Genomic DNA, 11,128 nt, shown 5'->3' with positions numbered 1-11,128 from the left:
CTCAGGAGAGAGCTGCCACACGGGGAATATTCTCTTCTCAGCTGGGGAAAATAACATTATTCAAGAGCACTGATTCAAAAATTGAATAGTTATTTATTGTTCCAGAAGTACATTGCTCTTTTATACATATTTCATAAATGATACAGGATTTTACACATGTTCAGGTTTTTTTTTGTTCTTTTTTTAAAGAAGGACTTTTCTCCATGCTCCCTCCCTCATCCCAAACACACACCAAGAATTCAGCTACAGGATTGTGTTCACTTTTTTTCCTTTTAAAACTCATCACACAAACATGATAAAACAGATAAAAAATAATCACACAATGTAATTAAATGGAAAGACAGAGGAGAAAGGGGAGGGAAGAAAAAAAAACAAAACTAGAAACATGCACCCATTCGGTCCAACATGCCACTGAGTGAGAAGAGGCAGCAATCCCAGCTGTGTTTCCACATCTGCAAGGCACCTGGCATCTAATTAATACTGAATTATTTTCTTTCCTATATTTTTAAAACATGGTTCTCCAAAAAAAAATCCCAGAAGCCTCTTTCCATGACACAGTGAGGAGTAGTAGTGAAACATCAAAAAGAAGCAGCCAGCCTTTCTGTACATAAAGCTTAGTGTCCTTCTCCCACCTTCATCCTGTCTCCACAGCATTTATCAGCAGGGTGCTAAACCAGACTGACCTGCTTTGAGTGAAGAGATGTTTTATCTACTTAGAAAGCAGCCAGCCTTGGCTAAGAGAGAGGGCAATGGGTTGACCTTCCTTCCTTTATTTCTTTTTAGCTAAGAACAAGAGATGTCATTAGCCACTCCTAAGAAATTCTGACCTGTGGACACAGAGTTCACTTAAAGCTACTTCATCAGGGGAAACCCAAGCAGTTCTGTGTCTTACACTGTAAGACCCCCAGGCTCTCAGAAAGCCTCTGGGCAAGGGAAATGCTTTGACAATATGTGAAACCTTCTATCCCATTACACAAGCAGTCGACTATCGAGTTTCATTATTCCATGTTCCAAAACTGTCCATTTTAAAGCAGGAGTCATGATTCTGGCAACAGCTTTGTAATCCTTTAAGGCCTTCCTAATTTCATAGTCCAGGTGGCTCTCAGATTTGGGGTAGGAAGAGGGGAACCTCCCTGCCTTAAGACTGAATATAAAAAACCGCTCATGCAATGCTGCCATGGATTTCTAGGAGGAGCTCAAGGGCACTGGGACGCAAAGTTTCGAGAGTTATTAGGGAATAATCCAAAACATCCATTATCAAATGTCCAGGAGAAAACTCATTCCTTCTCTCACTGGGCTACAACCAATCTGTGCTACAAATAAGCAAAGGAGGAAGTCAGTGGAGCACAGGGGGTGGGCTGGGAAGGGGAAGCTCACGGTTTTCCAGTAGAAAGCAGTCTTGTAGTAACTTTATAAAAGAGACCAGGTCTGACCAGAAGTGTGCGTGTTAATGGCGGTGGAGTGCAAGTTCTGATCACCAGCCAGAGCTCCAGGTGGCTTGGATTCTTTGTTCATTTATTTTTTTTCTCCTTTTGTTTTTTTTCAAGAGAGAAAGAGAGATTGGAATCAGGTAAAGGAAAATTTAAAAAGCTAAGCAGGCTGCTGGTGTCTTATCAAGAGGCAGACCCTGCAAAGCTGGAAGAAGACACCCCTACACCCCAGCATTACATTCTCTTCATGAACCTCCCAATCCTGTATTTGTACACAATCGCCATTCTGACAGTTTTTAAAATGTGACTATTTGCCAAGCCCTTTTCAGAACTAACATTCCACAATGTCCCATCTTCAGATTTAAGAGATTTTCCCCCTTTACAGTCCTTTGTCTTGATTAAAGGTAAAAACCCTCCACCCCCCACACCACATCCCAGCTTCCACCTGCAATGCTTTAATTAAAAAAGGCAAGAGCTATGAACAGGTTTTTTGCTGGGGTTCAGAGCTTCTTTGCTGATCAGTCCTTTTCAGAAATTTGCTGGATGGGCAGATGAACTTGCAGTGGGTCTCGAAGCCTCTTAAGGTCCAATTCTGCCTAAAAGTAAAAGACACGTTATAAAGCACAAGCTCCCAAAACAACTTCCCCCAATACTACTTCCCTTTAGAGAAAGAAAAGCTTTCCCACATTTCCTTGTTTTTTCCCTGTCCAGCAGGAAACCTGCACCAAATATCTCATCCTAATAATCCCAACAGCCCAAAGAGTGAAATAAAGTTGAAAGTTCATATTTACAAAAACCATTCTCTGCTGTATTTCTCTGGAGTTGTCTGTATGCAACCACTTAAAGGATTAGGGTAGGGGAGATTTGGATCCCCATAAATTCACTGGAATATTTTTTTTAAAAGAAGCCAATAAAAACCCAACAAACCAACATCCCAACTCGATTATTAGGGACGGTTGATTCTAGAAGAAAAGCTCCAGGAAAATATGGCCATCTGTATTCAACACAGCCTAAGAAACCCCAGAACTTCCTTACGCAGTTTGTTCTCCAAAGCAGAGGTAAATCTCCTCTTGCCCTGGATATCTTACACTGCCATTTCCAGAGCCTGGGAATAAAGGATGATAGAGAGCAGTGAACAATAATGTGGTAACTCTGCTTTTTCTGCTCACACCATCCTTCTGCAATAAGAAAAACAAGGAAACATCTCTGTCCTCTGCTGAACAGATCCCACATTGTGGATAATCTGTTAAGAGGGTCTGTCTCCAGAGTCTAAGAAATCTGCCCCCACTGACTTTAACAATACAGCTACATTTTCAGAACATTATTTTCCAGGACTGCACTGAAGTGCTATGTCAGGAAGACCTGAACTGAATGGATGCAAGACTTCATTCCTCACTAAATCCATCTGGTGTGTAGGAGCTGAGAAGCAAAGAAATCTTGAATTAGGCTCCTCTGAAGCATAAAGAGTCTGAAGCAACTCAAGATTTACCAGCAGTTTCTGAAAGGCCCTTAAAGATTGATATGGGTTTCATGTTGATTTACACTTCCAGCAGTTCTGTTCCTGGTAATATCAAAGCCAGTTTAGTGATTGCAGTGGGGCTGTGACAGGAAAATGGGCTGAAAACTTACAATACATTCATTCTTGCTTGAGGTGTGTCTATTAACAGTAATGAAGAGCTAGCAAGCAGTAATTTCTTTATCTTGTTTCTGGAAAAACTCTTGTTACCTGAGCAATTGCATCCTTGAGTTGATTGTATTTCTCTAGATCAAATCGTGTCTTTTTGGCTCCTTTATGGAAAAATAATAAGTACTGTCTGTCTCTGGCATCTGGATAAACATATTCCTAAAGAGAAAAAAGGAGAGAAAATAGGAATAAAGCTACAGCAGGGAGGCAGCAGAGGATGCCATAAGCACAGTATGTCTCAGGTGTTTTTGGGAGAATGACCAGCTCCTGACAGAAGGCACAAGCCTGCTCCAAGCTCACACAGTGGTGGGTGACCCCTGCCAGCAGCTAAACCCCCACCTAGTCACTCACTGCTGCACAGCTGGATGGGAGAGAGAAGAGAATCCAAAGGTAGGAAAAAAACAAGAAAGATTTAAGTGTAAAGTTAAAGACAGTTTAATAACTGGGAAAAAACCAACCATATAGGAGTGATGCAAAAGCAATCTCCTGCCAGCAGACCAAAGCCAGCCAAACTCTAAGCAACAGCTGCTTTGGAGAAACTCCCTCCCAATTTATTGCAAAATGTGACATCAGGTGGTATGGTCAGTTCAGGGCAGCTGTCCCAGATGTGCTCCCTCACAACACCTCACCCACCCCCAGCCTATGCCCAGGGATGGGAAGAAGAGGGTTGGGAGGGGGCAGAGCAGGGAAGAACAAAAACCACAGAAGGCCTAGATGCTGTACCAGCACTGCTCAGCAACAGCAAAAGCACTGCTGTGTTACCAAGGCTGTCTTGGCCACAAATGCCAAACACTGCACCACACCAGCTGCTCTGAAGAACATTAACTCTACCCCAGCCAGACCCAGCAAAGTCAGACATTTGCTTCTCTACTCATTTGTTACACTCCAGCAGTGAGTTACCAGCACCTTCCTCCTTCCTGTCCCGTGTGTGAACACTTCCTTGCAGAGACAACAAGAAATAACATTTTGTACTGACAAGTTTGTGGGGAATAAAGGAGAGAGAAAAGCTATAAATACTGTCCCTGAAATGATGCAGTTGACAGACCCTTGGGACACCACGCTAGAACACCTGCAGCATCTGTTCTGATGGCCCTGTGACAGCAGAGACACTTTGAGCCCCTCCTTCCTCATTATTTAGGCAGAATTGGGAACTGATGAGACAAAAAACGATGCACTAGAAAATCCATAGAGAATCTGTCACAATTACAAGGATCCAGAGATGGATTCTTCATCTGGATAGGAGGCTAGATCTGTGAAAGCCATTTCCAACAAGATGCCTGATCCTTGGGCTCCTTAAAAAGGTCAGCATGGCACATGAGAAGCTCCTTGAAGCTCAGAAGGTGTCTCAGGCCAAACCTGTCTGCACTGCCAAGAAAGGAATCTGGCTACAGCAGTCAGTCACCAAACACAGAAAAACATTTCTGGTAAGACAACCAGCCAGGACCACCATGAGAACACCCCACAGCCACACACCACCTCCCTGGCCAGCACAATGAAACAAGTAGCATCTGATTTCCAACAGGATAAAGAAGGGGCTAAGCAGCTTCTACCAGGCACAACTTTGCTATTTTTCTAGGGAGTAGAGCCCAGAGAAAGTCTTCTACTGAAGTGTCAATATCAGCACAACAAGTCCTACCTGGCGGGTCATTACGAAATAAGCATACATTGCCATGGCACTACCATAGGTGATGAAATAGGTGACTGGTTCCATAATGTCCCAAGAGTATTCCCACCAGGTGAGGCGGGCCAGAATCCCAAACTGAGTGGCCATGTAGGCCAGGCCTCCCCACAACACCAAGGTTGTCCTCTTCTCTGCTTTCCTGCTGAGCTCCATCCTTACCTGCAGAAGGCAGAAACACACATCTTGCAGTCTCAGAAGTAATTATGTTAATATTGTTAAGAGATAATAATGTAAAATCAGTCCCTTATATTAATAGCAACATTAAGTGGTTTGAAACATGATTTGATTATGCATGATGCTTACACAAACAAACCTCAGCTTCTTTTCCATCACTGTCTTGCTGTCACCTATATTTACTCTGAGCATGCTCTGAATGCCTCAGGAAAGTATTTACTTCTCTACGTTCAGAGATGTTCTGTTGCATTAGTCTCAGCCTTTATTTACTAACAAGCTCATTTCCAACTACTTGAAGCAAGGAAACAAAATATTTCCACAGAAACCAGAAGCAGACGTGGTTTGGTAAACACTTAGTTCAGTGATCTTAAAACTATATGAAGCATGCCAGGGACCCAATTAAAACCTGGAAACACATCCAAGCTGCATTTGGAAGATAAATACAACACACTGAGAGACTCCTTACTTTTTCTAGAGGTGCTAGTTGCTCCTTCAATTGCTCTAGTCTCCCTATCAGCTCCTTCTCCTTGTTCAGCTGGTGCTCCTCGATGCTCAAGGCTGTGTACAACTGCTGAACCAACGTCTTCACATCATTCAGCGTCGTGGCATTTTCATGGCTTAAGAGCTCTAGGGAAAAACAGAGGCTGCTTTATCCACTGTGCCCACAGGGCTTCTCATGGGCCCTTGGGGAACCACTATAAGTCTGCACCGGAAACGAACAAAACTATCTTCTCAACAAGGAGGCCTTTGGAAGAGCTCCAGCATTCTGAGACAATGGGATTCCCTTGAAAGAAAACCAGGCCTTACTGCTGGATATTCCTAAAATTTGCTAAGAATGAAAAGAGAGGTGTCCTATAAAGCTGGCCAGATGTTAACAGCTGCTTCTGATTCATATTTATATACAAGACAAACGAACTAAACTAGCCACGATCCATCACACCAGCTGTCAAGACATGGGCAGAATTCAGAATACAGACCACCAGCAAGCAGAGTTACTGGTGGTGGCAACTGAACACTGTGGGTTAGGGACCCCACAACAGCCTCAGCAGCAGCTCTTGGAGTGCCAGTGCCAAGAATTGTTTCCCTGTGCACTGTGGGTAACACCCCGTGCTGTGCTGCCTGCAAAGGAGTGAAGCTCTCCCACACGGTATCTAGAAACAAGAACAGGGCCACAACTCAAAAACACCTTTATCCTTGCATTGCAACTCGAAAAGGATTCCTAGAGGACACCAGTTTGTAAAGGAGTTGTGACTACTTGTATTGTTTTACAGTCCACATGGAAAAAAAAGAAGTTTGAAATGAAAGCAAAATATTTTGACATTAACCAAATAAAAAATTAACTTTTGTAGCATCCTTGGACTTGTACCTAAAGGTATCACAATATGATTTTAACAACTCAAAAAGCTATGGACAGCTTAAGTTTTAACACCAGCAGCTCAAGGGAAAAAAGTGACTCAGCTGCCTGTGCCAAGACACACAAAGCACATAATTTCATGTGCTCCTACTGAGGCGAACATCAAGAAGCACTTATTTAAAATTACAGTATTCTGGCATTTCCATTCTCAAATACACAAGGTGATCTTGTAAAACTGAAAAAGCAAGAGCTGAAAAGTTTGACAGAACTAATCTCAGTGCCTATTTGGAGGCACATTCATTTTAGCACAAACTATAGAAATCTCCTTGGCAAGTGCATCCTAGGAGACAATTTCCTGTAACCTTGGTGATCCCAGAGCTCACCTATCAGTACACAGTGGGTGACAGCAGAGGAACTTCTTTGTGTGTGTGATACTCAGTGGTTTAGATATCCAGTCTTAGCAGACAGCCTTCTGTTAAGGTGCTTTTAATGAGATGGGGAAAAAAAATTATCTCTAGTAGAGGTCAGTCTACCCCACATTTAGGGGAGAAAGACCATCTCACCCAGTACACTCCACTCCCAATTGCAGAATAACAGAACAATAAAATCTCCCACATCTGTGAGCCAGGAGACAAACAGAAACAGCATTTCCCAAGCTGTCCCTTGTGTTTAAATCCTCAGAGGTAACTACAGGCAAGCAAGAACCTGGTGGTTTATGAAGGCTATGAAGCTGCCCAGAAGAAAGAGGGCAGATAAAAACACTGAATTCCTGCCTCCCCCAGTAATGCTGAAATGTCTCAAAAGCTTCTTTGCAGGTTTTCACATCTTGAAAACACACGTTCAAAGAATATTATTGAAATGGATTTTCTTATTGACTCAGAATAGGTTGCTTTCCCTTTCCCTCCTACCTGATTCTTTTAAGGGCACAGTCTCCTTTATTTCACTGTTTGGTAGCTAACGGGGTTTTGAGATTTATCTGCAATATTCAAAGTATCACACTTAAATGGAAACAATGTTAGCTGTCAGGGGAAGCAACAATTTATTCTTCCAAACCAGACAATCTAAGTTCCAATCTAATTCCCATCTTGTCTTGTATTCCTTCAGAATGAATTAAATTAAATTACTTTCCAGTAATTATTAAAAAAAATTTGAAAAACTTAGAAATTAAAAGGAATTCTATTTCTTTGTTTATTCCTCTTGAGGGCTGGGGGCACTGGCTTTGAACAGAATGAAATATCTGCTTTTCATTAGTGATTATTCTGACTACTTGGAAATGTCTAAATTGGGTTCCAAGGGCAGGATTAGAAACCACGAGGTTTCACATTAGAAACAACACATCATGCTCCTGAACAAGTTAATAAAGCATGTTGCAGTGAAGCAGGGAACTGGATACTGAGATTACTCCCAGTGCTGAGCAGAAGCAGGCTGCTTTACCTCTCTTTGGTGGTCTGACGTGGTAGGAGACATCGTTAATGATCAGTTTGAAGTCATCCAGCAGAAGCAGGTCTATGCCTGTGGAGGAGGCCACACGTGTGCCATCTGTAAGGAAAACACAGATGATGCATTAAGCAGGAGGAACAAAGAACTTAAAACATGCTGTGGCTAAGTTGTAACACCATCCCAAACCAGCTGTTTGGTTTCTATTCTTTGTAAATAGAATAATGTAAATATTATTTACAGAAAACCAGAAGGTGGATCTCTTAATTTACAGTATTGGACTATGAAAAGAATAGTACATCCAAAGTATGAGAGTAGTGTACAAAAATACAAAGAAAGTAACAATCTTTAATAAAAATAGCAAAGTCTTCAGATGAACTGGATCTCTTGATGTGCTTTGCTATATGACCAAAAATCAAAGAGCAGAATCCCTTAAAGCCAAAACGGAATTTGAGTTTACAAAATAACTTTAAATTCTTAGCTATTTACAATAATAACATAAATATTCTTTGTAAAGGATGATACTTTTGCCGGGACAATGAAAGGTGAAACATGACTGAGTTCTCACTGCTAAAGCACGATACTGTTTCCCATGTACCACCTTCCACACCCAATTCCTTATAAGTCAATTTGAACCTCTGTGTAGGTTGCACAGCTTGCATCTTTCCTACTAAATAGTAGGGAACTCACCAGAAAACATCTCCATTAGGACTGATTTCCTTGGCAGCACTGACTACACAATACTCTAACTCTAGGAATAGCATTTCTACCTTTGGCTCTTTCAGGAAGGTCGGAGAACTCACACCACAGCGAACTTCTACTTCAAAAGCAAAGGCCGGATGCAGACAGCTGGCAAGCAAGTAAATCAATCAGTTTGTAAACAAGAGTACCTGCTGAGTAGATTGCAACCCGATCAATGCCTCTGTCCTCTGCTCGCAGCTGTTGCAAGAACACCCCGACAGAGTCTGAGATGGGTTTCAGGGTGAACTGGCAGCGCTCGCGCCGCGATGGAAGACTGACAGAAATCACAGGCAAGCCGTTCTGGTAAACCACCGTCACTTCTGCAGACACAACAAAGACACGAGATCATCCTTAGAGGGTCACAGATCTTCTCTACTTCCATGGAGAAGAGGCAAACCTGATTATAATCTGAATCTAACAGATTAAACTTTCAGTTTTCTCAAGAGATAAGGCCAAAAAAAACCTGAGGTAAAGCAGAGATTCTCACTCCAGTAACTTGGCAGTATTTGTCTGTACTTTGTAAAGTCACTTACTTTAAAAGTTACTGACTCTAGAGTCACCTTTGTTCTAAAGGCAACATGATAGCTAAAAGCCATAACATGACAGCACAGTATGTTTTGGTTAGGTTTCGAGAATGGAAGCATTTTGGACTATGGAAGACAAACACTGCTATTTATATCAGGATTTATAGCTCAGGAGACAAAGGCAGATTGTGTCTATTAGGAGACATCAAGGAAGGACCCACTTCAAATGTTTATATTCTTATTTAGTTCTGGTTTCTTCCTCCTTGTCCTGAGGCAAAACATGTCAGAAAGCAGTCAGGAGCATGAGGCTGTAGGAGAACAGCACTCTGAGTTTAGGCTTCAAGGTCATTTAATCTAAAATTCATGGGATCAATATGCTTTGTACTTTTCCAGACAGGCATTACTACTTAGGTGTAGATAAAACAAGATTTTCCCATTTCTTTGGTGCTGCCAAAAGCTTTTCTGAGGGCGTTCTTGAGGATTTCTGTAATTCTAAAATCAATGGTAGTGACCTGTATGAGCTGTAAGCTAGTTATTGCTTTACTGCCACAACCTGCTCCGTGTACTTCGTGAGATCCATATAGAAAAGAGAAGTTAAAAGTTCATATTCCCTAAGCCCTTTATTGAATCACAGTCATAACTGTCCTCAAGTGATGTAGTTGCTGAGATGTAACAGCACACCTCAAAACTATTTGCTTTTATAGGTATCTTTGTTAGGTAAAAACCACACAGGGCTTTTTATTGCTCAGAGCATTTGCTGTGTCTCAAGGATGGTGCAGTCACACCCACCCACAATTCATCTGCCTCAGTATCCCAACCTGTTGTAGCTCTGATCAACTCCTGTCTCCTTAAACTCACTGAACTCATGCACTGACATGCCAAGTCATTTTAAGCAGCTAACACCAAAACCAGCCAGTCAAAAAGTCAACAGAAATAGAAATAAAGGCAAATAATGTTATTTTAATTAGCAAAGGGAACTATGGGGACAAATCCTGGGGCAACACACCTTTCCAAAAATGGGGGATCGTAGATATTGAGAAAGGATTTACCAAGTGCACTTGTACAAAGCCAGAAGAATTCTTCTCATTCTTAACTATCATACACCTTCATGAAATTAATCAAGCATAAAAAAGCTTTTTCTCCTCTTGCAAAGGATTGCTGCCTTCAAGTCCTTGAAGACTAGATGGAAGCAACCAAGTATGGATACCTAAAACAACTAAAGCATCCTAGGAGGCCCCAGTATTTGAAAACCTATCAATGCCTCTTCTCAAGACTCAGACATCTGACATGATTTTAGGAGCTTTAGTGTTCTGAAGCACAGAACTCAGAGACAACAATCAGAGGTTTACTGGAAAGAAATAAAGCAAAGTGCTAACTTATTTGGACTGCCAGACAGAATTTAGAGCTCCTTAGCAGCAGCTGTTATGACACCAGCTACCAGGTTTTCATTAAATTTAAAATGCTACCTGGATCACACAGGCAGTGAGGCAGATTTTTGCAGACAAGTAGAGAGAACAATGTTTGCATTTACACTTTTTCCATGGATCCCCACTGGTACCACACCACAACCAGAGCTCCAGCACTGCCAGCTCTGGAGGAAGTGCCTACCAGGAACAGTCCTGCTGCATTTTAGGAGTCATCAGCATTAGGAGCACAAACAAAGCCTTTCACCAGGATTTCCAGCTTAGGTGAAGTATTAAAGACCAAATTATTTCCCTTCAAAAGATAGGGTGCATAAGCCTGTAAATACAGCTGCTTTGTATTTTCCCTGCAAAAACATTGTAAAAGTAATTTCCTAGCTTAATTCACTGGAGGGGAAAGTCTGTGATTGCAGGTTAATCCTCTCACCACCTCCCACACAAGCAATGCTGGTCAGACTTTTACTGCATTGAAGAGGGAAGAGGCAAAGAAAAGAAGGAAATCTGAAGGACACAAGAACAGAAACCTAACAGACAGCAGCAGGCAGCTCCAGTAAAAGTTATTAACAAGCCCCTGTGATACGGATGTACTCTTCTCTCCCACAGCCCTGTGTGTCTTCTGCATCTACTTCACAAGTTCCTAAGTGGACGAAGCATTTGGCACCTCTCTAATTACAGAGCTAAG

General features: G+C 41.9%; 1 protein-coding gene across 3 annotated transcripts in view; it reads right to left on the bottom strand.

The window, feature by feature from the left end:
• Positions 1-73: 73 nt before the first annotated feature.
• MCU (mitochondrial calcium uniporter) overlaps positions 74-11,128 on the bottom strand; it is an 81,254-nt gene continuing 70,199 nt past the window's right edge. For 2 of the 3 annotated variants that reach the window (XM_064429862.1, XM_064429864.1), the window contains exons 3-8: positions 8,651-8,821; positions 7,758-7,862; positions 5,436-5,596; positions 4,751-4,954; positions 3,157-3,273; positions 74-2,022 (exon numbers count right to left, since the gene is read on the bottom strand). In XM_064429862.1, the coding sequence (XP_064285932.1) occupies positions 1,906-2,022; positions 3,157-3,273; positions 4,751-4,954; positions 5,436-5,596; positions 7,758-7,862; positions 8,651-8,821 (875 nt within the window). In that variant the 3' untranslated portion in view covers positions 74-1,905. Of the gene's footprint in view, positions 2,027-3,156; positions 3,274-4,750; positions 4,955-5,435; positions 5,597-7,757; positions 7,863-8,650; positions 8,822-11,128 lie in introns of all 3 variants that reach the window. The other variant, XM_064429863.1, reaches the window with a different exon arrangement.

The sequence above is a fragment of the Passer domesticus genome, chromosome 8 (genome assembly GCF_036417665.1).
Source record: "Passer domesticus isolate bPasDom1 chromosome 8, bPasDom1.hap1, whole genome shotgun sequence".
NCBI classification, from domain to species: domain Eukaryota; kingdom Metazoa; phylum Chordata; class Aves; order Passeriformes; family Passeridae; genus Passer; species Passer domesticus.
The sequence above is the reverse complement of the archived record's forward strand: the minus strand, read 5'-3'. Positions and strand labels throughout refer to the sequence as shown.